The 27,849-nt window shown below is 58.8% G+C and overlaps 1 protein-coding gene and 1 long non-coding RNA gene across 5 annotated transcripts; both read left to right on the plus strand.

Moving 5' to 3' along the window:
* Positions 1-1,078: 1,078 nt before the first annotated feature.
* On the plus strand, positions 1,079-27,567 carry LDB1 (LIM domain binding 1). 4 transcript variants are annotated; one of them, XM_059851800.1, is made up of 11 exons: positions 1,079-1,241; positions 21,298-21,400; positions 21,997-22,041; positions 22,262-22,337; positions 22,570-22,672; positions 22,865-23,037; positions 23,276-23,398; positions 23,570-23,653; positions 23,958-24,081; positions 24,518-24,666; positions 25,029-27,567. In XM_059851800.1, the coding sequence occupies exons 2-11, from the start codon at positions 21,381-21,383 to the stop codon at positions 25,257-25,259; spliced, it is 1,128 nt and encodes a 375-aa protein (XP_059707783.1). In that variant the 5' UTR covers positions 1,079-1,241; positions 21,298-21,380; the 3' UTR covers positions 25,260-27,567. The 4 variants fall into 4 exon arrangements, with proteins under 4 accessions (XP_059707783.1, XP_059707785.1, XP_059707786.1 ...); XM_059851802.1 differs by lacking the exon at positions 1,079-1,241 and adding an exon at positions 1,720-1,861; XM_059851803.1 differs by lacking the exon at positions 1,079-1,241 and adding an exon at positions 1,720-1,861 and having other exon boundaries at positions 24,518-24,660.
* Positions 12,167-19,435, plus strand: LOC132330007 (uncharacterized). Its single transcript, XR_009487213.1, has 2 exons — positions 12,167-18,544; positions 18,784-19,435. It is a non-coding gene; the product is annotated as an uncharacterized LOC132330007 (long non-coding RNA).
* Positions 27,568-27,849: the final 282 nt, after the last annotated feature.

Consider the following 27,849-nt stretch of genomic DNA (forward strand, 5'->3'; position numbering starts at 1 on the left):
GATCTCTGACAGAGCAAGCCTAGCCTGGTGTGCAGCCTGTAAAGTGGAACCATATTCCTTGCACATAGGGTCCCTGGAGTGTCACCATAGGGAGTCCCACCTGCAGGTATCTCCCTCCCCCAGTATAATCCCCAGCAGGGATGCACTCCTGGCACAGGTCAACACCAGGCATTCCTGCTGGTTTACAAGAAAAACAAACAACAGCCAGAAAGGAAAATGCGCATTCTACATCCCTGGCTGCCCTCCCTTCCCTGTGATGTGACCACTCCCTGGCCAGGCATAGCCAGATGCTGCTCAGGGCCATCCAGTTTCAGCCTGTGCAGCACCCAGGGTGGGCAGCTTGCTCAGGGCTAATAGGCACAGCGTGAAAAGGAGAGCTCAAAAACCATGTGACGCTTAAAGGACACTCCACTCAGTAAAGAGGAATGTGCATCCCAACCAGGCAGGAGCAGATGGCTGGAGTTGGCCCTTCAGAGAGAAGAGAGGGCTTTGGCCCTCTGGGGCAGTTTACTCAGCCCAGGACGCTGCTCCCATCGTGGGGCTGGGGCTGCATCTTGGCAGGGCAGAAGAGGGACGTGCTTGCCTTTGCAGACTGGGCTCTGGCCCTACAGCCGGTGTGCAAGAGCAGAGCTGCGTGGGGCTGGGCCAGGATCCCTGGTGAGGTCCTCTTGGGCAGGTGTCCCCCAGAGAGACCCTGTCCGTATGGCACTCTGCTCCTTCTGCCCTGGCATCTCTCTGGCCCCCAGCCTCACGCGGGATGCTGTCACATCTCTCCAGCACAGACCAGAGCAGCTCCCAGCCGCCTGTCTAGCAGCCTCAGCCATCCCCTGCTACACAAGGCACAGCAAACGCTGGTCACGCTCTCCCTGACTGTGCAAAGCATCGCTGCGAACCCCCTTCCTTCCTGCCCTCCGGCCCTCGCTGGCCCCTTCCCTCCCACCTACCACCTCCACAGTGCCGTGTCTTTCCCGTGCCCCGGGGCTGGGAGACTGGCAAGGTCCCAAAAAGCACAAGCCTTCAGCAGGCTCCTCCATGCGGAACAGCCACGGCGTCTTCTGCTCGTCCCCACGGCCTCCCAGATGGAAACCCCAACGAGCTGCCCTGAGACACCCGGGCGTGGATCCCTGAGCACTCGTCTCTCCACTTGAGTCTCTCTCAGGCCCTGGGAAGAGCAGCCCCGGCCGGAGGGGGGACAGAAGCCTCAGCCCTGCGCTGCCCCCGGGAGCCCCTGCTTTTCTCAGGTTACTGAGAACCCTCACCAACCAACGGGGCTCTGGGGAGAGCGCTACCCCTGCTCCGACGGCCGCAAACCCCAGGGGGCAGCGCCGAGAGCCTCCTCAGAGCGGAGGGGGGGAGCCTTCGTCCTTCCCTTCATGTCCTCCCTCGCGGACCCCCGCGTCACACACGGGAACCCCCCCGCCCCTCACGGTGAGGGGGGAATGGAAGGGGGGGCGCGTGCGTGCGAGCGCAGCAGTGCCGACACCGACGAGCCGGGGGGGCGCGCACGCACGCAACACGCACGCGCTCGCGGCGGGGGGGAAACGGGACGCCCCGCGCACGCGCAGAGGCGCCCCCACCCGCCCGCCGCCGGCGCAGTCGCCCCCGCCCCCGCTCCCGCTCCACCGCCGCGGCCCCCGCCCCGACCGCCCCCGCCGCCGCTGCTCCTGCTGCCGCTGCCGCCGCTGCTCCGCCGATTCGCGGCGCGCCCGCCCGCCCGCCTCTGGCCGCGGCGCTATCCGCCGCCCGCCGCGCCGGAGCCCGCGGCGCGCCGCCCATGCGAGACCCCCGCGGCCCGGGCAGCGCGCAGCGACCCCCGGCCGGGCCAGGCATGTGAAGATGTCAGTGGGCTGTGCATGCCCTGGTGAGTGCGCGGCGGCTGGGCGCGGGGCGGCGGCTGCCCCTCGGGCTGGGGTCCCCGCGGCATCGGGGCTGGGTGGGGAGCTGGGGGCCACTTACGGGATGGGAGCCCCAGGAGTGTCGGGGTCTGGCTGTGGGCTGGGGTCCCATGGTGTTGGTGTTGGGGTCCGGCTGTGGGGCTGGGTCCCCTAAGAATGGGCGCCGGGGTCCGGCTATGGGGCTGGGGTCCCCACTGCATTGATGTTGCTGGCCTGCTTTGGGGCTGAGATCTCCAGCTACGGGACTGGGGTCTCCATGGCGTTGGTTTTGGGGTCTCCGTGGCGTTGATGTTGGGGTCTCCATTGCGTTGGTGCTTGGTGTCTCCGTGGCATTGATGCTGAGGTCTCTTAAGGCATTGGTGGTGAAGTCCAGCTATGGGGATGGGTTCTCCATGGTATCGGTCCCTGGAGCATGGCACTGGTGCTGGGATCTGGCTATGGGGCTGAGGTCTCCATGGCATTGGTGCTGGCATCTGGCACTGGTGCTGGGGTCTCTGTGGTATTGGTGCTGGGGTTTGGTTATGGGGCTGGGTTCCTAGGGCATGGCTGCTGGGAGCTGACTACAACACAGGGGGCTTTTCAGTGTAGGTGCTGAGGTTTGGCCATGGTGCTGGTGCTGGGGATAAGCTATGGTGACAGCAAGGTGTGGGGACTTGAGTCCTAGTCACTATGGTGTGGCTATTGGGTCCAGCCATGGGGGTGAGGTCTCCATGGTGCGGGCTGTTGGAATCCAGCTGAAGGGCTGGAGTCCGTAGAGCATGGACGCTTGGGTCTGACTGTGGGATTGGAACCCCATGGCATGGGTGCTGGGGTTCCTATGGCATGGATCCTGAGGTCTCTTGGACTAAGAGATCTGGGATCCAAGAGCACATGGATGCTGGTACCAGCTTGGAACTGGGACCCCCACAGACAGAGTGCTCCAGGGGCATTGGGCAGGCATGCAGGTGGCGCTGTGAAAAGTGACCCCAAAGTACCCCTGTGGCCAGAGCAATAGGTCTGTGGGGTGCCACAGCTCCTCGTGGAGGTGTGAGGCACAGTGTCCCCGCAGAGGCTTGGCAATGCTGCTGGTGGACATGGATGCTGTATGGCCCCCCACCATGACCATTGTGGGGTGTCTGGTGGAGAGCTTGTTCCTAATTCTGGAGCTTGCGGGCTGGCAAGGCTGCAGGACTACATAGGAGGTGTGATGAGTTGGTGAGGTCTCAGCACCTAGGAGGATGCTGCCGCAGGGATACTGATTTGCACACCTGGACTTGGGGGCAGGTTTGGGGCAGCTGCCCAGGCTGCAATGCCTGCTGCTGCGTGCAGAACGTTGCTGTGCCAGGAACAAGGGAGGGCAGGGGTCTCGGAGGACTGCTGCAACCTTGTGCAGCACCAGGTCTCCGTGGTGCTGGCCAGCAGACAGGGAGCCAAGTTGGGGGGGCCCTGGGGAGAAGGTTCTACCATTTCCCTGGGCATCTGGCACATGGGGTCCCTGTGCGGGGCAGCAGGGCCGCTTCTCAGCCCAGTTCCCGTGGCAGCATCCCTGCGGTCCCGAGAGTGCCTCTTGCTAGGCCAGAACCCCATGCTGGGGGGCTGCTGGAGGCAATGGGGTGCTGTGACAGCACACGGTCCCCGTGCCTCCTCCGGAGCCGCCTCTGCCGAGGGGTTTGCAGCTGGATAACCGGGGTGGGGAAGGGGTGCCCCTGCGCGGCGGCCCCCCGCCCCTGCGCTGCCTGCGCCTCGCCGCCGTGTTTCTATGAAGCCAGGCGGCCCCTTCCCCCATCCTCCTCCTCCTCCTCCTCCTCCTCCTCCATCTCCCACTGGAAGCTGCCAGAGCGCTGCTTCCTCAAGCAGAAAGTCACGTGAACCTCCCTGCGAGCCAGGCCGAGCAACCACAGCACCCGCCCCGCAGGCACCCCGCACCGGGGGCACGACACCCCTCCCGACCCCCGCAGCCTTGGCGGGGGTCCCGCCGCGGCGGGGCAAAGGCCGTGTGACGGCCATTGGTGGGGCCCCGTCGTATTCCTCGGGAGCTGGCCCCACGCCACTGGGAATGCCATCGGCATATTGGTGGGTGCAAAGAGAGAGGTCCTCCCTCGGTGCCGTGATGGGGAGCCGTGGGGTCCCCCCTCACCTGGGAGTATCCCTGTGGATGGCTTCATGTGTTATGTCCCCCCGACGCCGCCCCTGCCCGCTGCCCCAGGGCAGGGAGGGCACGAGGCTGCTGTGCAGTGTTGCCCTGCAATGTACATGTGCCCCCCGAGTCTTCCCCCGATCCCCCGCCGGGCCTGGGTGGCACATCGAGAGCCTGCGCCCCCCTCCCCCTTCCCCTACCCGGACTGTTTATCGGAATATAGAAAAAACAAGCTCTGCCGCTGGCCTCCCGCCAGCCAGAAACATTTAATGAGCCGCTCTGCCCAGGCTGCTCTTCAGGGCTGCATTAACTTGGAGGAGTTTCCTGCTTGGGAGCTGCTGTCAGGGGCGGGGTGGGGGGGGGGGGGGGTTTGGCTGCCCCACTTCCAAGTTGTGCCCTCCCAGAGGGGTAATGTACTCCTTGCCATCCCTGGGGGTGCATACTGCCCCACTGCAGCTCCTCTTGCACCCCTCTGGAGATGTTTCCCGGCTCATTTCTTCCCCTCTGCAAGAGCTTTGGAGCAGGGAGGCTGCTCCGCTGGGAGGGTGGTGCACTCTTGTGCCCGAGGATGATGGGGAGCTGCTGGGGCCAGTGGAGGCCTGAGGGGGGCTATTTCCCCAACTCAGAGGTGAGCAGCAATAGTGTAATGGGCTCAGAGAGGAGGTGGCAGCGGCTGGGGCAGCAGCTGGCTCGTGCTGGTGCTGGTGGTGCTGTGCCCGGGGCTGCTTGGAGCAGGGCCGACAGACAGGTCTTGGCATCCAGACCCCAGCGGGGCCCTGACCCCTGGGGGCACCTCTCACTCTCCCAGCATGCTCTGCACTTTCTTCCTTAATTATTTTTATTATTATCATTGTTTTTCCCCCTGTAGTGATGGTGTCAGTGCACGGGGGGAGGAGGGAAGCAAAGCAGAGTGGAGCTGTTCTCCCTCCCTGCGGGGCTGGCTCCAGCTTCATGGCAGGGAGGCAACTTTCCCAAGGTCAGCACCTTCCCTGGGACACCTTGCAGAGAACTAGCCTGTGCACCCTTCTGGCTGGAGGGAGAGTTTCCCAAGGCACATGCTTTGGGTCCCGGGATGGACATGTCCAGCCAGGGCACGGCCCGTTGCTGTATCCCTCCCTTTTGCCGAGCTGGCGCCGTGCATCCCCCACTGTCACGAGGCCGAGCTGTGCCACATGCCTTCTGCGACAGATGCGCTGGGAAAGGGATGGCAGCGAGCGGGCTGAGTGCCGCGGCGGGGGGGGGCCAGGCAGCCCTGACCTCTGTGGTCTCTGGCTCCCAAACACCCCCGGGGTGCCTGGCACCTTGGGGTGCCCCTGGGCCTCTTGTGGAGGAGGGGAGCAGTAGGGGTCCTGAGGCCTCATTGTGCATATTGGTGTGCTCTAGTCCAGGCTTTCTTCATGTTACCAGTGATGTTTGGATGAAACGTGTTACTTGCCCTGTCCCCCTCAGCAGCGAAGTGCCTGACACTGATACCGTGTGTGCTGTGTTGCCTGCCCACTTCTGGCATGCTGTGGCAAAGTTGTGATGGGTTTGTGGCTGTTTGGTGCTCAGTGAGGGAATTCCTCAGGGGTCTTGTTGTTGGTGTGAGGCACCATCACAGCACTCCTTGGGGCCAGTGTGAGCTCACCCAGGATTTGCCTGGAGAATCCTGCCTGGGTTAGTGCCACACCAATGCCAGGGGGTTCAGCACTGTGTATTTGAGCTGGGCCCCAAGTTTATTCCAGGGGTGTTGTTACCTGCTCAGCACAAACTGCTCTGAAAGCTGCTTCCTGAGGAGTGAGGGGATGCCCCTGGGGGATGGGACCTCCAGGGCAGGGAGGTACCCTTGTGGCCAGGAATGCACTGGCCGGGTGGCTGTATGCCTCCAGGCAGGGCAGGAGCTGAAGCTGCTCAAGCTCCCCTTCCCATCCCTTTCAGGTCAGATCACTTGATTTCATGCCACCCTCTCCTCCCCCACTCTGCTCTGGTATTCTCCTGCTGTATCCATGTTGCTAGAACACGCGGGGCATGGGTCTGCATGGTGTGCCAGGAACATGCTGGGACACTTGGGAGCATGATACCCATGCACAACAACTGTTGGTGTGTCCTGGTGCACCAGCTGCACTGTCATCGAGAGCTCCCAGCTCTTTGCAGGGTGACACTGGGCCCTGTGGCTGCTGTCGTGCGTGGTGGGGGTGCACTGATGGGCCTGGGGAGCAGTGGGTGTGGGGACAGCTCCCCGGGTGGTGGGGTGCAGGCAGGATGGGGCTGGGTGACCGTTATCAGCTGCCCGCAGGCTGTGGCTGTGGTTTCCTGCCGGTGCTGGGGGGAGGGTGCTGGGGAGCAGGCAGGGCTGCCAGGGGGCTCCTGTGCCCCACCTGGAGCAGGGATAGTGGCAGTAGTCTGCCCCTCTCCCAGGGTCTCTGCTGGGCAGGGTTGGGGGTGGCTGCAGCAGGGGTGATGCTTGGCAGGTTTTTGAGAGGTTCACTGCTGCATGCTCATGGGGGTGTAGGAAGGTGGGCTGTGCACCAATGTTGGATGTCCGTTTTGAGCAGGGATGCTGGTGGGGCTCAGGAGTCTCTAAAGCTCTCAGACCAGTCTCCCAGTGCAGCTCACCCCCTTCTCTCCTGGGCAGGTCATGGATGGGGATGAACGTTAAACCCGAGGCGTAATCTCCGCTGTGGCAGGCGCTGGCCCCTGTCCAGCCCTGACCCGCCCTGCCCACAGGGCGACCGATAACACCCTGCCCGCACCCCTCTGCTGCCACTTCCTTTGGGGGGCCCTGTGGGATGTAGGTCCAGCGCCTCTTTTGCAGGGTGTCTCTCTGCCCCAGCTTTGTAGAACTCACAGTCAGGTAGCAGAGGTTACCCTGCACCAAGGTGATGGTGCCTGTGCTCCACGATGGACCCATAGCTGAGAGGGTGGCACGAAGGGGGTGGGAGGGCCCCTGCTTTCTGCAGGAGTAGCAGCCTCAGGTCCTCTACTGCAGACCAAGGGACAGGTGTCGTGTATGCAGCCAGGTTTCTGCCCAAGTGCCTTTACAGAGTGATTGCAGCCCAAGCCAGGCTGGGATATTGGTGGTGTTGGCTGGACCATTCTATAGCAGCCAGTTGCACCAACCTCTGCTCTGCTACATGCATTCTCCTCCAACTAGGGTCTTGTGCAGCCTGGGGGTCTCCCTTTCAGGGCAGAGGCTGCCCCTGCCTGTGAGTAGCTGCAGGGTGGTGGGTGCCAGCTTTTGCCTACACCAGCTCCTGCCTCCCTACTAGGAGCCCACGGCAGCTCATGGCATTGCAGGCACGCAACTCTGCTGGGCATGGGGGCAGGTCCAGGCACCCCGACCTGCCTGCTACAACTGGCCCAGGGCGGGCCTGGGGTGAGCCCGGGGCAGCTGCGGGCAGGGGCAGGCAGGAGCACGGCAGCGGGAGCTCTCTCCCTGCCGGGGATGGCAACGCAGAGCTGCTGGAGGAGCCTGATGTGGTGCGGCGTTGCATGGAGTTGGGAATGGGGGTGCTGCCTTGGTATAGGGAGTGCCAGCCTGCCAAAAGTCCTTGTGGAGGGGCATTTCCCCACTGAGGCTGGGGAGATGTCGTTGTGCTCCTCCCAGCTTGGTGCTCCTGCCAAATCCTTTGGGCAGCCACGGCATGCCGAGTCGTCGCTGCCAGCGCATGCGCAGCGGGAGGCTTGGAAAGTGGCAGGGTTCCCCCCAAGAACCCCAGGCTGCCCCCGAGTGGCATAGATGGGGCTCTATGTCTATCCCTGCAGGAACCGGACCTGGAGCTGTGGGAGCTGCCATCACCATCCCACTGTGGCCGTGTCCCTGCTTGGCCTAGCTGTTGGGGAGGAGGCAGCTGCTAACAGGAAGGACACGCATGTTAGCAACAAAAACACGGCAGTGAGAGGAAGCAGAAGCAATGCATTATTGATGGAGCTATTTGATGCTGCTATATTCGGAGTGCTGCTCTGGAGTGTTCAGCAGCACTGTGTGGGGGGGTGGCAGGGGGTGGGCTCAGCTGCTGGAATTACCTGCTTTGAGTCAACCATGTACAGCCATGGCCCTGTAAGATGTCCCTTATCTTCTCCCAGGGGAGCTTCTAGTGTGGGAGGGCACAGTGACATGTGTGTACCAGGAGGGATGGCAGCATTAGTGGGTGGGGGTTTGGTGGGTGGCAGCTCCTGGCTTTGTAAATCTCTTATGGATGCCAAGAGTCCTCTGTGGCTTGGAAGACAAGAGTGGAAGGAATGCAGGGGGAACAGTGGGCTAGGGGCCAGGGTGCTCTCTGACCAGGCTGAGTTCCTGTAGTTGCAGGGCTGGGTGTTGAGGATTCTGCTTTGGTTGTCTTTGAAGCAGCAGTGCCTGTACCCTTGGAGGGTAGATGGTCTTCTTGGGGGACAGAGGGCAGGCGCAGGATGCTGGGGCTGGGCAGCCATGCTGCATGTCACCCCCTCCCTGCTGTGGGTTCCCAGGCCAGGAAAGGGGCTGTAAAAGAACCATTGTTGTAACATGAGAGAATCCACCTGGAGGCTCTGGAGGAGCCTTAAAACCCTGCAGCTCTGGCAGGCTGGCTCCAGGCTTCTGCAGAGGAACTGGGGCTCACTGCTGTGGGTGGCTATGCTGGGGCTGAGGTCTTCCAGGACATGCATTGTGATGTCTCAGGGACAGCACAGAAACACTGTAGGGCATTTCTTTGGTGCTGGTGCCACGGGGAAACCCCATTCTAGCAGGATGTGCCAAAGCTTCCTTGTGGACTGCACCTTCCCCTTGGAGCCTTTGGGCAGCCCAGTGGTGATGAGGTTGACCCATGACACCCAAACAAGTTGTGATGTGAGGGTGGACACCCCATATGAACCTCATGCACTCTGGGGTTCTGCACCCCACTGTAATCTTTCTCCACATCGTCTTGTTTTGGAGCAGATAGGCACCAATGCATGCACTTGGTTGCTGCTTGTCCACTGCTCACATATTCAGATTGATTTCTCTGTCCCATGCAGGATGCTGAGGATGTGGCCCTGTAACTTTTCATCCTGCTCTGGCTGCTTTTCCCCAGCCCCTTCCTTGGCTTTATTTCTGCCTCTGGGTGTCTGGAAGTGGTTCTGGCTTTGAAGGGTTAATCCCAGGAGCCCCCAGGATCTGCTGCCTGCCTGGCATGACTCACCATGTAGTTTCCAGCCTCCCCCAAACCTCCTCTGGAGAGATGGATCTGTGGCTTCTCCAGCCAAAAACAGGGGCCCCTCCTGCTCCAGAACTCCCTTTTTATCTGGTCATACATTGCTTTAGGGAGGAGAAAAGTCCCTCCTTGAGAAACAAGGAAACAAAGCATATTTCTGTTTGAAGGATGGTAGGATTTGCGGGGTTGGCTCTTGTGTTCTGGAAAGGAGGGGGCTCCAGGATGCATGCTGTGCTGCAGGCTGCATCTGCATGTGTGCAATGGTGCCCAGGTCTGGCTGCTCTTTGGACAAGTCCATGAGGTTTGGAAGTGCCAGGCCAGTCTGTCTCCCCGTGCAGGCTGTGCTGTTTGCAGAGCTAGCAGATTTTTATTATTATTTTTTCTGTAAGCGCATGTCCACGGCCCTGCTCTAAGCCTGCGCTTGCCAGGGCCCCGGCCGGGTGTCAGTGTGAGCATGCCCTGGCTCCTGCCCTGCTTGCCTAGAATCCCTCAGTCACACTCTGCAGACACACCGAGCCACGGCTGCAGGGATCAGAGACACCTGGACATCCCCTGGCTACCCTGGTCCCCACCGGGCTCTTCCCGTCCATTTCCCTGGGATATATCCCTGTACTCACTCCTGCTCCCAAGCTGCTGCCAGTTACTGGGCTGAGACCTGTACCAGTGTTGGATCATTGCTGGACTTTGGGAAGACCAGGCAGGCATGGGGCCCTTGCTAGGGGGAGAGTGGAGGCTGTGATCTGGGGGATGTATTACCCTGCCACGAAAACTGGGTAGCCCTGTGCTCCCCTCACATGAGCACTTGGTGAGGAAGGGGCTCCCCCACACCGTTGCTGCCACACACACTTCCCAGCTGCATCCAGCCCTTCTGCTCTCCATCCAGCATCTATTTAATTATTAACTCGGCTATAACCATAAACAGCTGGGGCTGCTGCAGCCACGTGGACCAGTCCAGCGCTGTCGTCAGAGCTGAGCAGGGACACGTGAGCAGTCCCGAAGGGCTGGAAGGGCTGCTGAGAAGCCCGGGATAAATTGCTCCAGGCATGTTTGCTGTGGATGCACGGGGCCTGGGGATGAATGGGGGCTGCTCTCTGATCCCCTGGCCATGGCACTGGTGCTAGGAGTCTCTAATATGGGGACAAAATGCCCCTTTTTTTCACTCTTTTGCAGTAGCAGTGCATGCGGCAGTGGTGTTCAGTGCTCGTGGGTGGTTGTGCCTTGTGTGTCTTTGTGCCTTGGAGTGGGAATGGTGTGCAGGTGGGACTGCGTTTAGTGGCAGTCTTGGCCAGGAGGGCTGTACCATCCCATAGCTGTCACCAGCATTGTAGCCAGCACTTTTGGCCTAATGATGGTGGGGGTCAGCATACTGCAGCCCCTTCTCACCCAGTGCCACAAGATTTGGGTTGGCAAGAGGACAAGGCAGTGAAGGGCTGGTGTGCTGGGGCACTCACAGCATCCCTGTGCCCAGTTATCAAGGCACTGAGAGCATGGGTACCTCCAGCTGCACGTGCCTTTCACAGAGTAGCATGTCACAGAGGTTTTTAGGTTTACACTTAGTTTTTCTCTCTGTAAATCTGGGGTTTGCAAAGAGTTTTGGTCTATTTAGCCATGTCGCTGTGGAAAATGATACTTTGAGGGTAGCCTGCAAGAGGAAGGGGAAATCGTGGTGGTGCAGTGTGGAGCAGGACAGTGTTGGAGCCTACTCAGCCGATGAGTTTGGGGGACAGGAGTGAAGGGATGCTGCCTGTCCGTCTTCAGTGCTGGTCCCAGACAGCGACATGCTTGGGGAGCAGGAGGCTGCCCCCACTGTTCAGATGCAGGGCTTTGGGGGTGCGCAAGCATGGAGGGGAGGAAGCCCCCAAAACCTCATGGATGAGGTTTTGCACCAACCGTGCCTGCTCTGTTGGGTGGAGGGGGGGTGGGGGGAAGCAAGTGTGCTTGGCAGGATCCAACTGGTTGTACCTGCCTTACTCCAAGGCTTGGGGAGGGGATGAGGTGCGGGCCTGGCCCTGCAAGCAGGGGGACGTGGGAGGGTGTGCATGCCCCAGGCACGGGTGCACACCCAGCCGGGGCTGTGCCGGGAGGCCTTTGGGAAGGCATGCAAGTGCATGCCAGCCCATCGGGGTGAACAGCAGCCCATGTGTGCACGGTGAGCTGTACCAGCACACGTGTGTGTGTGTGTGTGTGTGTGTCTGTGTGCATGCACTGAGCCCCTGGGCTTGCCGGCTGGGCTGCAGAGGTCTGTGCCAGTCTGACTTGCCAGGGCAGGACCAGAAGCTGCAAGGGGCAGATGTGGGGTGAAAGGGGAATGGGAAAAATGGAAATTTTTTTTATAACAAATTTTCATAATGGAATTTTTTCTAAAATCTCCTAGCTGGAAGAGGTTGCAGTTTTATCAAGGAAAAGGAGACCCTGGGGGTATGATGGCAATTGCAGACTGGAACATTTTATTTTTCATCCCCCCCTCCCAAACAAACCGGTTGTATTTTTCTTTTCTCGTCTGAAACTGGGAGAAAGGGAAACAAGTTTCAAAAATAAATAGAAATCTTGAAAAAAACTTCAGACACCCCGAAACCAAACTAGGGAAAAGGTCTATTTTTATTCAAACTTTCGCAGTAGGGAAAGAATCCTTGCCCCGGCTGGTGCCGAGCTCCTCAGCGGGACGCGGCTCCCTCCTTCCCATCCCGGGGAGTGCCTGTACCGGCACCGGGCGGGGGGCAGCTCTCCGGGGACCCCCTTTCGGGCGTCACCCCTGGCCCGTGGGCCCCCGGGCGGCGCGGGGCGGGGGAGCCGGTGCGGGGGGAGCGGGCCCCGCTGCCGCCGCCGCCGCCGCAGCCATTGTGGTCCCGGCCGCGGCGCAGACAAAGGAAGCGCCCCCGCCCCGCCCCGCGCCCCGCCCGCCCCGCCCCGCGGCGGCCCCGCGCCGCCCGCCCGCCGCCGCCGCGCCGCCGCCGGACCCCCGCCCGCCGCCGCGCCGTGAGTCACCCCGCCCCCCCGCGCCCCCCTTCCCCCCCGCGGAAGTTTCCCGGTCCCCCCCATCCCGGTGGCGGCCCCGTTCGGGCGGCGGAGGTGAGGGCCGGGGTCCCGCCCGCGCCGCCCCCGCGTCTGCGAAGTTGTGCGCGGCCGCACCGCGCCGCCGCTCCCCACCGGGGCCCCGTACGGCCCGGGGTCCCCGCGGCAGCCCCCTGCCCGCTCTCTGTTCCCCCGGCCCGGCTCTCTCTGTCCTCAGCTCCTCTCTCCCTCCTCGGCTTCCCCTCTCCATCCTTACCCAGTTCTCCCGTTCCTCATCCCTCCCCAGCTGCTCAGTGCATCTTTGGCCCCTCAGCTCGTTCCCTCCCCTCCAGCTCCCATGTCTTGCCTCCCCCTCCTTGCCTGTGGTGTTCCTCCCCTCCCCTGGCTCCCCTTTCTTTCCACCACGTATTGGCTTTTGGAGCGGCACCTCCAGCCTGGTGGGGTGCTGCCAGCAGCCCCCATGCCCTGCTGTGCCCTGCTCCATCCCAGCCCATAGCTCCCTTTGTTCTTCTCCGGGTTCCTTCCCCTGCCGAAGCCCCTTGACAGCTGCCCCACGCCCTCCTGGTCCCCCTGCCTGTGCTGTCACGGGGTTTACGGGGCCAGTGCCCGGCTCTTGGGGCTGCTCGCCTGCCGCACCTCTCTGCTTGCTGCAACTTCATCCTTGCTCGCAGCTCAAAGGGTCCCGCTGGCCTCCCACGGGTGCAAAGGGAATAAAAGGTCCAAGGGGTGCAAAAACATGAGGGCCACACATCTTTCACAAGCTGCCTTGCTGGGTGTCCAGGCTCAGAGGACCGTGGGCATAGGGGGCTCATTCTCCCTGGCAGACAAAGCACTGGCTTTACCTGGGCCAGCCAGGAGTGGGGACCAAGCTGGGGGTGAGCACAGCATCCTTGGGAGTGGGGAAGCCTCAGCAGCTCCAGTTTAGGAGTCAGCACGCATGCCAGAGCTGTGGACGGGTGTCTTAGCTTGGCAGGTGTTTTCCTGGAGCCCCTTTGGTAGAGCCTGCTGTGGTAGGCTGCCCTGATCTCGGGTGTCTAGCCTAGTAGTCCTTGCCAGCCCTCCCACTAGGGATGGGTGATAAGCACTACTGGGGCTTCCTTGGCTTGGGCAGCCCCCAGTCCCATCCCTGCAGCCTTAGCTGGCAGGCACCATGGCAGGAACCTGCTGAGCAACTGCTGTCCCTAGCCAAAGCCAGTGCTGCAGCAGGAGCCAAAACCAGAGGTGTCAGCCACTCTCAGGGTGAGGTGTGAGCAAAGGCTTCCAAGGCTGTGGGGTCTAACAGGGAGTCACCTTCTGGGGCACACAGTATGCACTTACCCACACTGCAAACTGTCACCTGCTTTCTTCTCACCAGGAGGGTCTGAGCCTGCTCGAGGCTGGGCCAGGCAGGTGTGGGAGCAAATACCCTTTCCCAGGGTCTTCCCAGTTGTTCTCCACGTGCTTTCGATAGTACCTTGTCTGAGCAGTTTTGCAGCGACTCCTCCAGTGCTGGTCAGGTATCAGCTCTTACTGCTTCTGTTGCAAGTATGGGTAAATATCAGTGTCCTTGTTCCTTTAAAGCCTTAGGTTTTGGAGTGTTCTCATTGTGGGGGGATTATGGTTTGAACTGAATATGGTCTTTCTACTCATGATGCTGTAGAAATCCCAGGTTTGTGATCTAAGCACCCCTTGAAGACTGAGTAGGTGCTCAGTGCTGAGCAGAATGACATAAAGTTGTGTTGCCTCAAAGTGGAAAACTTGTGATCCAAGGGGTACAGGCTGGTGCTGGCAGGTTTGGTGACACAAAGGTTTTGCTCTCGTTAGGTGACTTTTCTCCTCACCAGGAGCAGGTCACAATCCATGCAAAATAGGAAAAGGGCAGTGAAAAGCCACAGGTTCAGTTGAAGCAAAGGTTCCCTAGGCTGGGGAGCTGGAGCCTCTTTCAGTTTCTTTTCAGAGAGCAGCGATAGCTGGAGGTCCTGAGCTTGACCAGCTCTTCAGGATGTAGGAGCAGAGGATGATATGGACCAGTCCAGTCCCAGGACTCCATTCCTGTTCCACAGCTGGCAGGGTGGCAGCAGTGCTTGGCCTAGAGTGGTCTCTCTCAGTGTGCCCTCTTTCATGTGCTTGCAGCTCTGCACTGGTATGAGCTTCACATGTCCATTAACGATACAAACCTAAAGTCCTATGTGGTGGCAGAGCAGGATAGCACTTCTCCTGGCCCTCTCCCTTGGAAACCTCCCATCCTCTGAGTGATCTGGGGACAGAGTGCTCCTGCTCTTGTTTGCTGTGTGTGTGTGTTTGTGGGTTGTCATGCTTGCCGCAATGAGGTTTGCTGCCCCGTGGGTTGCTGTTGTGTCGGGTGGAGTTGTAACCAGGGATGCTGGGGTAAGAGGGTTTCCCTGGGGCTGGGTTCCTCGTGCCTTCAGGAGCACTGGGCAGGTGTGCTTGACCATACCGTGTCCTTTTGCTTCCTGGGGTTTTGGCCCCGTCCTGCACTGGATGTCCAAAGGCCTGACACCAGTGGCAGCATGTGCTGCCTGTTTAGAGGTGGGAGTCCTGCAACCACTGCATTTGCTCTGTCGCCAGTGCTGCTGGCAGCCTGCTTGTCCCTTGTTCAGTAACTCCCATGTTGCCTTTTAACCAAGTACTGAGAAGAGAGAAGTTCTGCCTGAGCAGGAGGGCAGAGGCTTGCCCTGGCAGCTCGAAGAAGCAATGGAGGTGCTTTGTAAGCGGCACCGAGGAGGTTCCCGCCATGCTCGCACTGTCCCTCCTCTCCATGGGCATCTGTGAGCGGTCCAGACCTTGTGGCAGGCGCTGCACACCAGGGTCATGGTTTGCCCCTGGGCGCATGCTGCCCCAGCGAGGCCAGCTGGATCCTCGCCGCGGGAGTTATCCAGCTTTTTTCCCCCCTCCGGAGCGGGCGTTTGGCCGGCTGCCAGGGCTGCGGGGCTCCACCTAGGAGGCAACATGGAGCAAGGCGGCCGGCGGCGGCAGGGCCGCCGTCTCGGGAGACTACGCGTCCCAGCGTGCAGCTCTCGGCGCCTGGCAGCGGCAGGGAGCGAGGGGAGCATTGCATCCCGGGATCGCGAATCTCCATGCGCCACGTGGGGGCTGACAGCCTCCTGTGCTCCGAGGCAGCAGTGCTGGGGGTCCTGGAGGATCACTGTGGATCCCCCTCTCTCAGTGTAAGCACAGACCTCAGCCTCTTGCTGTCACTTCCCTGAACTGTGGCTCTCAGCTCCTGCTCTCCTGGTCAAGTCTTGTCTCTGTGGAGGGCTGCCCTGAGCAACAAGCCCCACAATACCATGCAGAGCTGTGTAGTTTTGCTCCACCATGTGCGTGGCAGACCAGCAGCTGTGAGCAGGGATGTTGGCTTCATGTTCTGCAGGGCCGTAGGCATGGTTAGCTGTAACTGAATTATTCTGTGTTGCCGCAGAGCCTAGCGAACCTTTGATGATGAAAATCCTAGTTTGTCAGGAGGCTTTTATTCTAGGTATGCTGACAGGGGTTTTTTTCCATCCCCATGGTTCCCACATGACATTGTTTGCCAGTGCTGTGCCGATGTGTGCTGCAGGAGGGATGTCAGCCTGGTCACTGCAGAGTGTCAGGACCCCAGGGTGAAGGGGTCTGGGAGAGAGGGAAAGTGTCTGAAAATTTGAAAGGTGCGTTTCTGGGGCTGAAACCGACAGCGTTTGATTATGGATCATCTTTGAGACAGTGAACTGAAAGGAGTAATTAGGGACAGTGGGATATTTCCCTGAGAGTTGCAGGAAATGACTGCCTCGTGATAAGTTGATAGTAGTGGAGCTGAAACTGGGTTATCTGTGGGATTGCATCTGGGGCTTGCAGCCGTGAACGTGATTCAATTTTCTGGCTGTTTTGCAATTGTCAGGGTGTGCTTTTCTCCCTTTTTCCCTCCTGGAGAATTCCCTGTCTACGTGTCTGAATCATCTGAGGAAGAAAATTGGAAAGGGGAGACTCCTGTTGTCCCTAGGTACTGCAGGGCAGTGCAGTTCCCTGGGGCCCCACCTGAATGTCCAGCTCCAGAGGATGCCTTCCTGGGAGACTCTAGACCCTGGCGGAGTTGGGGCTGTGGGAGGCTGAGCCCTGACCTGCAAATCCACATCTCGGACATGTTCTCTTCACCTGATGCTTTCAGATAGCACTGCTTTGCAGCCTACATCAAGATTGTCACTTTGTAATAATTAGCTGCAGGTAATTATCCCTTCTCTGGCTGTCCCCTTAAATTTGTGACCTTGTGTGCAGAGAAGAGCACCTTTGGGTTCAGATGCTTTGTGTGCTGCTGTGCCGGACTTTTGCACTAATGTTGCAGGATTTGACCTGGGGCTGAGACATCATGCACATGGTGTGGTGTGGGCAGGGAGGCAGCTTGTGGTCCACATAAGCTCTGTGGATGGCTCAGATGTGCAGCTTGGGAAAAGAGAGAGTAATCCCTGCATGCAGGTGGCGATGGAGGTTTTGCCTTTGACAGGTCAGAGCCAGGCAGTGTCCTGGCTGAGGTCAGCCTCTGGATGCCACTGAGTCCGTAGCACATGGTCTCCTCCAAAAGTAGTATCTCCTCTTCCTTGGAGAGCTCAGCCTCGTGGGAGCTTCAACTTCACCAGTTGTGCATTTTTAAAGCAATTGGGGTTTCTGCAAATTGATATTTTCACTGATAATGTCTCAGGCTGTGTCTTGGTGGGTTCCCCCTAGGCTCCTGTGGGCTTAACAATGGCATTGGAGTTTGCAACTGGCCTCTTCCCAATCCCCTCTATTCCAAAGAAAAGGAGAAAGAAGAGGTGATGGCAGGCTTGTGGTGGCAGACCATGGTCTGCTCCATGTGCCTCTGCCTGTCCCAGTCACTCTGAATACTTCGTGTTTGCCTCCCAGCCCTGCCAACTTCCCGGACATCAGGCACTGTCACTGGGCAAAACCCCATGAATTATTTGAGACGCTGCCCTGCACCCAGTCCCAGATACCACCCTCATGCAAGCGGTACTGGCCTAGGAAGATGTATTTCTTCCCCTATCAGGGCGCCCACACCCCATCGAGGCAGCCCTGCGAAACAATGCCGCTATTTACCCTTTAAAGCCTCGCTATTTACCCTTTAAAGCCTCGTTAGGCAGCCGGGAAGCACCGGCCCAGCTGCTTTTAGCAGAGGCTGGCCTCTCTTCTTCCCGGGCTGCTGGGAGGAGCAGGACGCTCCCTGGCTGAACTGTAACCCTGCAGCATATTTCATGCTTCACTCCTTCATTTTTTTTCATAATTTATGTTTTTAGCCTCTGCCTTGTTGGTGAGCTTTGCTGCTTACACAGAGAGCACACTGGTTGCCCACACGGGGGTGGCTCCTGTCTGGTAGGGGGGGCACCAATTACTGCCAGCAGTTACAGGTCTAGGAGGAACAAGATGATGCTGCTTTGCCTTTGTCCTCAGCAGTTCTTTGCTCTTTGATGGTGAACTGAAGTTATGGGAGTTCAGGCAGGACTTTTCTCCCTGGTTTCCATGTCCCGTGCCCAGGCAGGCAGCTCCAAGGTGCTGATTTCAGCTCACAGTACTGTGCTGTCTCCTGGCTGTGTTGGCTCTGTGAGGTGTCCACCATGCTTTTGGTGCCTTGGGAAATCTGATGTTCCCCAACTCTGTGAGCTTGGCTAGGATGTGACTCATTCCTGCTCCAGCAAACCCACCAGACAGTAGACCAGAATGGCTGATAGTTCACAAGCAGGAACAGCAGAGGAGAAGGCATGTGGAAGGTTGGGCAGTGCTGGGCTGTATATGAGTCATGGGCAGAGCACCTGCCTTCTGTTCCCTGGGCGGTTGCCCACCTGTAGCTGTTTACTTGCCCATGCTTTTCCAGCCGGTCTGTGGACCTGGCCTTGGCCGAGGATGCTGAGCTGTGAGATCCCTTCCCGGGGTTCCCTTCTCCTGCACCTCCACACTGAGGAGGAGCCATGGAGCCTCCCACCTGGCCACGAGCACTGTGCTGTTTGCCCAGACCTGCCTGGGCCGGTAGCTCACCAGCTGCAGTGTCAGCCTGATTTTTTCCCTTGCTGAATGTTTTTGTGTCACTGGGCCAGCACCTGTGAGCGGCCACAGGAAGCATCTCCTGTTCCCTCATGTTCCACAGGGGCATTGCATGCACAGCCACCAGGCAGCATCCCTGTTTGCACCAAGCCTGCCTGCATCACCATGCCTGCCCAGGTCCTGTGCTCACAGCAGGAGGCAGAGCAGGAGCATGCCGAAACAGCAGCTAGGGCCAGGCGCTTGGGACAGGCCACATTCTGCGTGTCTGTGTCACTGCACCTGGCTGGACAGGGCTTGCAGGCAGCTGGGGCAGTATGAAGGAGATAGGTGGTGATGGAGGGATGTCCTGGACCAGACAGCATGGCCTGTGTGTGAGTAAAAGTTGGTGTTCCTGCTGCTGTAAAGTAATTGTGTTACTTCATGTAATGTGTGTAGTGTGTCTACAGTGAATATAGAGTTTGGACAGCTTGTATCAAATCCTAAGGCTGTTGTTAGTGTAATTTCAAACCACTGAATCCAGTGAGCCTTTTTACGCTGCATTAAAAATAATACTTGGTCAGGATGCCAGTCTTGCTAAGGTCCCATAACAGGCTTCTCTCCACTCCTCTAGATCCTGGCACAGGTCACTCAGAGCTCGAAAAGCAGGGTGTCTCCATATTAACCTGTTGGGAAAAGCCCAGAGTGGAAATGGAGGCTTGGGTAGAAGTGATGGCCTGGCTTGTCTTCTGTCCCATCTCCAGCAGCAAGGAGCTAGGGAAGAGCATGAGAAGCACAATGGATGGATGTCTCCCTGGTCTCACCACACCAGGACACCTTCCCTGCACTCTGAAAAACAAGATGTGGACTGAGGATAGCAAGAAGCCTTCGGAATTTAGTCTTCCCATGTCTCATCAGTGAATAAAAACAAAGAATCGAAGGATGAGACCTGCTGGATCTGATTTTTTTCTGCCCCTCAGGACATGATGACCAGAAACAAGCAGTGCATCAGCCACTGCTGTCTCTGCCTAATGAATTGGTTTGTTTTCAACAGAAGTTTGGGAGTTTTGGGAAGTTTCCTATGTGCTGAACACGCTTCAGTGTCATGTTGTATAACAACATGGAATGGAGGAAATAGAAATGCTGTGTTTCTAGTACAGTTTGGGGTGAATTATTGTCTGTTAGGCACAAATTGATGTGGATAAAGCAGAAAGCAAAAACTCCTCTGCAGCAGCAACTGACCAGCACTGAACTCCCTATTAAAAATTGTTTTATCTATGAAAACATTCAGTAAGAGCCAGGGGCTGACATTGTTAGCAGCCATATGAGAAATTGTGCCATGTCCCACTTATCCTCACTGCAGGCGGGCAGGAGTGGGAACAGTGAGCCACGGTGGCTGGGCTGGTTCCAGCCCCACAGGACTGGTAGATCCTGGTGAGTGCTGGAGAGAAGCTGGCTTCAGCTGCTGTGGGGAAACATGGTGAAAAGGCCCCAAGAAAATCAAGAAGTAAAACACGCATTTCCCCCGTTGCAAGTTGGATTTCATGCTCGGGAGGCGACCCCTTCTATTTTTGACCAGCCCTTGCCCAGCAGTGTGTGCAGTCCCTGTGACTGCTGACTTGGGGTCCCAGGTGGCTCGGCAGGGGTGAAGGTGATGCCTTGGTTATTCACCTCTGTTGGCTAATGAGCTCTTTGTTGCAACAAGCTGGACATCTTGGGTCCCTGTGCAGGTGGCACTGCTTTCCTTGACTCTGGTGCTTTTTACTCCCCTCCTGTATCCATCATGGTCGAGCTGCTGCTCCGATCCTGTCCTGGCACCCTTTTGCACAGCATGGCTGTGGAGCCCAGAGGGCCAGTGGTGTGTCTGGTGCCTCTGGGACACTTCTCTCCGCTGCTGGGTTTGCTTTCTGCAGTACTGGGTGGCAATCCTGTCAGTTGCTGCGCGTTGGGAAGTGCCCATCCCAGGGCTGTGTGCGGGCGGGCAGCCCAATGGGGATCCCTCCTTGGCCCCGGCTGCAGTGGTAGCACGGCCGGCTCCAGGGCCCCCGCCTGCGGCAGGACGGGGGAGACGTGTCTGTGCTCGGCAGGGCCGGCTGAGCCGGTGGAGCCGGAGCTGCCTGGCAGCTCGCCCACTGCTGCGCCCCATCCAGGTCAGCCCGTCTGCCCGCCTGCCTGCCGGCAGGGAGGGAGCCGCGTGCCTCAGCAGCATCCTGGCGCAGCGTGCCGGGTCCTGCCAGCCCCCGCGGGGCTCAGGAGCGGTGCTGGCAGCCACTACTCCCGGGAACCTGCCCTTGTAGCGGCAGTGGGCTGGTGAGTGTGGGAGCCCCTGGCTGACCCTAAGGAGCCTGGATGGGGCTGGCTCTGCCCAGCATACCTAATGTCTTCTATTGGCAGATCTGGGGATCCCCAGGTTGCTTTCAGGATGTGTGCTGGTTTCACACATCGTGTGCTCCGTTGCAGACCCTATCACACCCCATGCCCCTCTCTGGGCTCTTTGTCCTTTGCCCTGGTGCTGTGGTAGGCAGTGAGGCTTTGGGGTGGTTTGATCACAGCTGGGGGCTGGTGTGTGGGATCTCTCTGTCTGCCTGGATCCGGGTGTCCACTGGCCTGCCTGAGCGGCAGATGGTGGCTGCCTGGGGACCCGCCATCCATCCCTCTGGGCAATTATTCACCCGTCACCATGACGATAGAAAGGTCAGCAAAAAGATCCTGTGTGATTCCTGGGTGGGTCGGGTCAGTGGGATTAGGAGCAGTGTGGGAGGGAGGGCTAGGGCCCAGCCAGCCCCTCTTCAGGCTCACCAGCTGGACTGTCCCCCTCGGGCACATCCCCAGAGCCCAGCCAGCTGAGAACTGACAAACTTTGGGTACCAGTGAGAAACCCTTGGGATGCGGTTGGGCCCCTCTGACTGCTGATCCTGAGAGCTCAGCCTTGACCCTGTGAGTTCCATCCTTCACAGGGGAGGCCTGGAGCTGTGTGTGGGATGAAGGGAGTAGGCTGACATCTGGAGGGAAGCAGAGGAGGGATGGGGCTGTGCTGATGGAGTGCATCCTTCCTCCTCCTCCTCCTCCAGCAGCGGCAGTGTGTCTCTCCTCGCAGGGTGCCCCTGACTGACCCATGTCCCCTCTCTCTCCCTCTCTCTCTCTCCAGGCTGTTCCTCTAAGTCATTCAAGCTGTACTCGCCAAAGGAGCCCCCGAACGGCAACGCCTTCCCCCCCTTCCACCCAGGCACCATGCTGGATCGAGATGTGGGGTGAGCTGGGGCCCAGGGAGGGGTCTGCAATGTTGAGGACACTCTGCAGTTTGCACCCCAGGGTCTCTGTGTTGTGCTTCCCAGCAGCAAACAGAGACTGAAGTGCATGGAGTTCAGTTAGCACAAGAGCAAAGAGGGAATTGGAGCAGGCACAGATGATAGTGGGTTGAGAATGAGTGATATTTGGAATGAAGGAAGCCTCCATGTCCTGAGCTCTGTCAGGCCAAGCCCTTTGCCTGACCAAGCCCCTGGAATGACAGGGAGCCCTCCCAGCTCCTGCCAAAACAGCCCCTTCTTCAATGTCAGTCCTGCCTGGCACCAGTCACTGCTGCAGAGGAGCTGGATATGTCCCCAAGGAGCAGTTGGCTAGGTCGCAGGGGTGGAGGAGCCAATGTTGTGGGATCAGAGCCCAGTTTTGGGCTACAGCTCGCCCCATGGGGTTATCAAATATTGGTATCCAGAGTACAGTCTGCGCTGTGGGGAGTCACTCAGCTCCAGTGAGCCTGACTGCCTGCTGTAGCCAGGGAACTAGGAGCTGTGGTGAGCAGGGAGATCCCTGCTAGCGCTGACGTGCCTGCATCTCTTTCCACTGCTAGACCTACTCCTATGTACCCACCGACGTACCTGGAGCCTGGAATCGGGTAAGCATGAAGGGCTGGTGTGGACCCTCTTGGGGGGAGCTCATTCCTGTGGTGGGGGTGCCTCAGCAGGGCCAGCATGCTGGCTGGCTGGCACTTTTGGGAGGATTGCTCAGACTCTGCCAGCCCTGGAGGGGCTGTATGTGTTCCCCCTGTGGGCCCAGGACCCCTCCACACCCTATGCTGCCTTCCCCTCTGATGGCTTGCTGTGCTCTCTGGGCAGGAGGCACACGCCGTACGGGAACCAGACCGACTACAGGATATTTGAGCTCAACAAGCGGCTGCAGAACTGGACAGAGGTAGGCAGCTGGGAGGGGGAGGGTTGGCCAGGGCAGTATTTTGGCAGAGGGGGCCCCCACTGCCTTCTCCCACATGTGGCTGTGGGACAGGGCTTGTCACCCCAATCTGAGCACTCAGCTCGGAGCCTACTCTTCCCTGAGTTGAGCACATGGCTGCTGTGCCTGGCAGCCAGTGTCTGTCTGTCTGTCTGTCTCTCCTCCCCATAACTTAGCATCTCTCTGCCATCCCCAGGAATGTGACAATCTGTGGTGGGATGCCTTTACCACAGAGTTCTTTGAGGATGACGCCATGTTAACAATCACTTTCTGCTTGGAGGATGGACCAAAGAGATACAGTGAGTACCAGCTTCCTAAAGGCATTGCCCTTCAGCAGGAGACAGTTGTGTGCTATGGGGGATGTGGGTAGGGTGTCACAGCTTAGCTACTTCCAGCCAGAAGGTTTGGGGGGACCCTCTTCATGTACATTCCAAGGAACATCCGGATGAGCTGGATTTACTGACCTTATTTTCCTCTTTCTCCTGCTGCAGCGATTGGCCGGACTCTGATTCCCCGTTACTTCCGCAGCATCTTTGAAGGGGGAGCCACAGAGCTGTACTACGTGCTCAAGCACCCCAAGGAATCCTTCCACAACAACTTTGTCTCACTGGACTGTGACCAGTGCACCATGGTCACTCAGCACGGCAAGCCCATGTTCACCCAGGTACTGCCAGCACCCGCAGCTTCTGCTGCCCTCCTGTCTTGGTTTTTTGTGCCCTCTTGGTGGCTACCCCCACGTGGGTAGTCCCACAAGGCTGTGCATTTTGGGCTCGTGGGTATGTCTTCTGTGAGAGAAAGAGGCAAGCCACTGTGTGTTCCAGTGTGCAGCAGTGGGTTCCCAGGGGTCTGGGCTGGGGGAAGCTGGGGCAGCCTGTGCCTGACCCTGTGCCCTGCCCACCCAGGTGTGTGTGGAGGGGCGGCTCTACCTGGAGTTCATGTTTGATGACATGATGAGGATAAAGACGTGGCATTTCAGCATCCGCCAGCATCGAGAGCTTATTCCCCGCAGCATCCTTGCCATGCATGTGAGTACAGCTCCACGAGCTCCCCTGGACATGAACGACACAGGGCTGCTGAGCTCCTCAGGCTGCTCTGCAGGTGGAGGACCTCAACTCAGTCCTGCATCACAGGCCAGGGCATGGGAGGGCTGCTCCCAGCCTGGATGCAGCTGAGCCTTCTGTCCCTCTCACTCCTAGGCACAGGATCCCCAGATGCTGGACCAGTTATCCAAGAACATCACACGCTGTGGGCTCTCAAACTCCACACTCAACTACCTCCGAGTAAGTGTGCGAGGAGAGGGGGGGTTGCATCTGTGCCATGTCTTGTGCTCTCAGCTGCCTGATGCCTGGCTGCCCTGGGGTGTGGGTAGGCTGCAAGGCTGGCTTTGCGAAAGGGATCTTGCAGAGGAGCTGTAGAGAGCTATGGGGCAGTGGGTCTGCCAAATCCCACAAACTAATGGCATGGCTTGGGTGGTTGCAGCACAGATGCCTGCCTGTAGAGGTGTAGGGTTAGGGTTATGGGGTCTCCATTTTGCTGAGGCACAGAGCATTGTAATCTAACCCAGAGTCTCTCTGCTCTCTGCAGCTCTGTGTAATCCTAGAACCAATGCAGGAGCTCATGTCACGGCACAAGACCTACAGCCTCAGTCCCCGGGACTGCCTCAAGACTTGCCTCTTCCAGAAGTGGCAGCGGATGGTCGCTCCTCCTGGTGAGTCTCACACTGCCTGCTGTGCTGCCTTCTGGGACTGCCTGCTCAGGCTCTGCCCTCAGTGCAGGCTTCTCCCAGCCCCAGAGCTGTTCTTGGCTTTGTTTCATAAGGCTGGGGGTGGTGAACCAGGCATTTGGCTTCCTTCAATGCTGGTCTGCCTTCCCAGTGGGGCAGAGCAGGGCTGCAGGCAGCCAGTGCTCCCTGTCTCGGGGCTGCCAGCTGCTAGTGGAAAGCAAAGCCGGGATGGAAATGTTCCTGCCCCCTCACCTGTCCTCTGGTCTGGGAGGACAGCAGAGCTGTGGAGGTGAGGAGGGTGGTGATACAGCCTGGAGGGAGAAACGTGTTCCTTGAAGAAGTAGGGTTTGCATAAAAGGGCCTAGGGGGCACCAGCTTCCTCTTGTTGGGACTGACCATGTATGTCTACATCCTTCACCAGCCGAGCCAGCACGGCAGCAGCCCAGCAAGCGCCGGAAAAGGAAGATGTCTGGGGGCAGCACCATGAGCTCTGGTGGGGGAAACACCAACAACAGCAACAGCAAGAAGAAGAGCCCAGCCAGCACCTTTGCCCTGTCCAGTCAGGTACCTGTAAGCATCCCGTTTCCATTCTCTCTTCCTGCTCTGGGGTGGAGGGAAGGGTTCTCTGCCCCTGCCCCTGGGAGCTGCTAGGGGGAGACCCCCAGGGACTGCCTATTTGAGCCACCCCAGTTCTTCCCATGTGGTGGGGAAAAGAAAGAGGGGATGTCCCAGCTGCCTTCCCTGAGTCCCTTTGCTCTCCTGCAAGGGAGTGAGGATGTGTTTGCCCCACTCAGTGCCCAAGCTCAGGTTCTGCAGTGGAGGTGAGGAAGTGGCCCTATAGCTGGGGAATGGGGCTGCGCTGGTGAGAGGGGGGTCTAGCGGCCCAGGCTCCCCCCACCTCGATTATGTTTCGGGACCATCTCCCCTTTCAGGATGTGATGGTGGTAGGCGAGCCCACGCTGATGGGGGGGGAGTTTGGGGACGAGGATGAGCGCCTCATCACCCGGCTGGAGAACACGCAGTTTGACGCCGCCAACGGCATCGACGACGAGGACAGCTTCAACAACTCGCCGGCGCTGGGGGCCAACAGCCCCTGGAACAGCAAACCTCCCTCCAGCCAGGAGAGCAAGTCAGAGAACCCCACGTCGCAGGCGTCGCAGTAACGGCCCCCCCGCCGCCCCGTGGACTCAGTCCCAACCAATCTACCTGTACATTTGCAATGGAGAGTGACTGGGAAGCAGCGAGGTACCGGGGGCGGATCAGCGCCACACGAAAGATGGGGTGCATGGCCCGGGGTGCGCTCCAGGCAGGCAGCCCCCAGCCGTCAACCCCTTCCGCCTCCCCGCACCCCCACGCCTGCCTCCCTGACGGACCCCAGGGCAGGGGTGGGTTTCCGGGGCTGTAGCTTCATTATTCCCCCTCCACTCTTCTTTTCTGCTTCTTGCCCAGAGAGCTTCTCATCCCTGTCCCAACATGCCCAACCCCTCCCTGCCGAGTGAGGGGGAATTAGTGGGGAGGTGTTGGCAGCGTCTAGTGTTACCAGATGCCATGTGTTGGGGTCTGGCACAGCGTAGAGACCCTCCTTCTCCCTGGGCCCTGTGGTTGGTGTTTGCTGAGCAGCCACTTGCAGTGGGGTTGCACATCCCCTGTCCAAGGTGGGGCTGGTTGGGAGGGGCAGTGATGAAAAGCCTTCCCTGTGCCTCGGGCTCTGCCACGGAGCTTCCTCCTGCCAGGGTCAGATCTTGCAGTGCTGGGATGGTGTTGAGGATAGGGCCCCGTCGCATTTTCCCACTCTCCTGCACCTTCCCCTTCCCCTCGCTCCCCGGAGCGAGGGCGCAGCACAGCCATGGGGGGACTCTTGTATATAGGAAGTGCGTGGTGGGGGGCTGGGGAGGCACGGAGGACCTGCGGCTCTGCTGGAGCAGCTGGTGCCCTTGTTCCCTGCCTGCAGCCCCTGTGTTTCCCTCCACCCTGCGTGAGTCTGCCTGGGGCCCCTTTGCAACCCCTGGCTCCTGGTACCTCCTACTTTTGTCTTTTTTTAAGAAAAAAAATAATATTATTAAATTGTAAGATTAAAAAAGAGAAAGAAAAAAAAAATGGGAAAATACCCCCTCAGCCCCCTTGCCCATTCCCCCCCTCCTGTCCTGAACCCTTTCACCCTGTCCTGACTTTTGTACAGGCTTCTTCTCTTGGAAGTCTCATTTTATATCCAGTTCGGAGAGCTTCAAACCAAGGAGAGACTTTGCAGACTTCCTTTCTAATCCCTCCAGAGGCCGGGGGGAGCAGCTCCCCGCCTCTCTTCTCAATGTAAATCTTGTGTGCTGTTGTCCCTGCTCCCCCCCTCGGGTTTGTGTACCTCGTGCTTGTACATTTCCGCGCTGTAGACAGTGTGTACGATACTGTTCTTTCAATGTGTTATCACTAGAGCAGGTGCCTCCATTGATGTTAGGGGAAACGATGAAAAAAATAATAATTTTTGGGGGTTTTTTTTGGTTTAAAAAAAAAAAAAGAGAAAAAAAATAATCCCTTCCAAGGCTTTTTCCAAGGAGAAGATGGGAGGTGCCGGGGGAGGGTGTTTGTGCTAACTAACCAGTTCACCCCAGCAGCCTTGGAGTGGGGTTTTGGGGGAAGATGGGAGTCTGGGCTGCCTGTGAGAACCCCCTGGCATGCCCCATGGTGGGGTTGCAGCAAGTGCTGCTGTGGGAGGGGACTGCCCTAGTGGGGGTATAAGTGTGTGTAAGAGTGTGTGTGCGAGAGGTCTGTGTGTCTGTCTGCGTGCATAAGGGAGCCTGGGGCAGGCAGAGCAGCCCTGAAGTTTGGGGGAGTGAGGAGTGCACTCCATTCTCTCTGTCAGACACCCCCAGTTCCCTGCTGGGGATCCCACAGTCTGTGTCCCACTGCCCCATGGGGCTTGGGGCTGGCAGGTGTCACTTAGGGCCTGCCTATGCCCAGGGCTCTGGCTGCTGCAGGGGTGCTACTGGCACCCCATACTTTGCCCACTCTGAGTGAGACTGCAGGAGGTTGCTGAGATGGGGTGTGTCCTCTCCTTCTGCTGTCCCTGTGCTGGGGCAGGGAGACAGAGCCTTGAGTCAGCCCTGGTGTGATCTCAAGCTGAAGACCTCTGGAGACATGCCTGTGTTGGCTCCTGGGCCCCTCCATGGGCAGGCAGGAGCTGGAGGGCTCGGCCCCTCAGACCCCCAGGCACAGGGGTCCCTGCAGCCCCTTTGCAGGCAGGGGTGGGAGCCCAGTGTGGCAGGGAGGGGGGCTCTGCATCACAATTAAGGTACGATTCTCCATGCCATGCTGCATGGCTGCTGTGGAGGGTGCAGAGCCCTCACTGCCATGGGCACACTGTAATGCCTTTTTGTTTCCTTTTTTTTTTTCCTTTTTTTTTTTTTTCTTCCTTCCCTCCATAGTTTGTGCCATTTATGAGTCATGTATGGTACCAATAAAATGACTTTTGGGTTTGAAGCTGTCCTGATCACTTATATCTGAGCATGAGACCAGGCTGATGTGGGCAAGGCAGAGGGGAGTTGTCCCCTTATGTCCCTGGTACCTTGGCAGGGAGTGTGGGCACAGGGCTCACTGTGTTCCCTGGATGATGCTGGCCTGCCTCTGTCTGCTGGTTCCCAGGCTACAGCTGGCTCCCTGCCATGCCAGGGAAAGCAGAAATCCCAGCAAGGGTAAGGTACTGGGTTGCTGGGAAATGGCCCCAGTCCCCCAGGCAGAGCAAACAAGCAGCTCGAGGCCTGC

This window comes from Haemorhous mexicanus, chromosome 7 (assembly GCF_027477595.1).
Source record: "Haemorhous mexicanus isolate bHaeMex1 chromosome 7, bHaeMex1.pri, whole genome shotgun sequence".
NCBI classification, from domain to species: domain Eukaryota; kingdom Metazoa; phylum Chordata; class Aves; order Passeriformes; family Fringillidae; genus Haemorhous; species Haemorhous mexicanus.

Bases quoted from the DNA above. Each gene is read 5' to 3' on its own strand.
- LDB1 (XM_059851802.1), top strand. From the start codon at position 1,837: ATGTCAGTGGGCTGTGCATGCCCTG. The intron at 21,401-21,996 runs GTGAGCTGGGGC...TTCCACTGCTAG, and splicing joins ATGCTGGATCGAGATGTGGG to ACCTACTCCTATGTACCCAC. The intron at 24,082-24,517 runs GTGAGTCTCACA...ATCCTTCACCAG, and splicing joins GCGGATGGTCGCTCCTCCTG to CCGAGCCAGCACGGCAGCAG.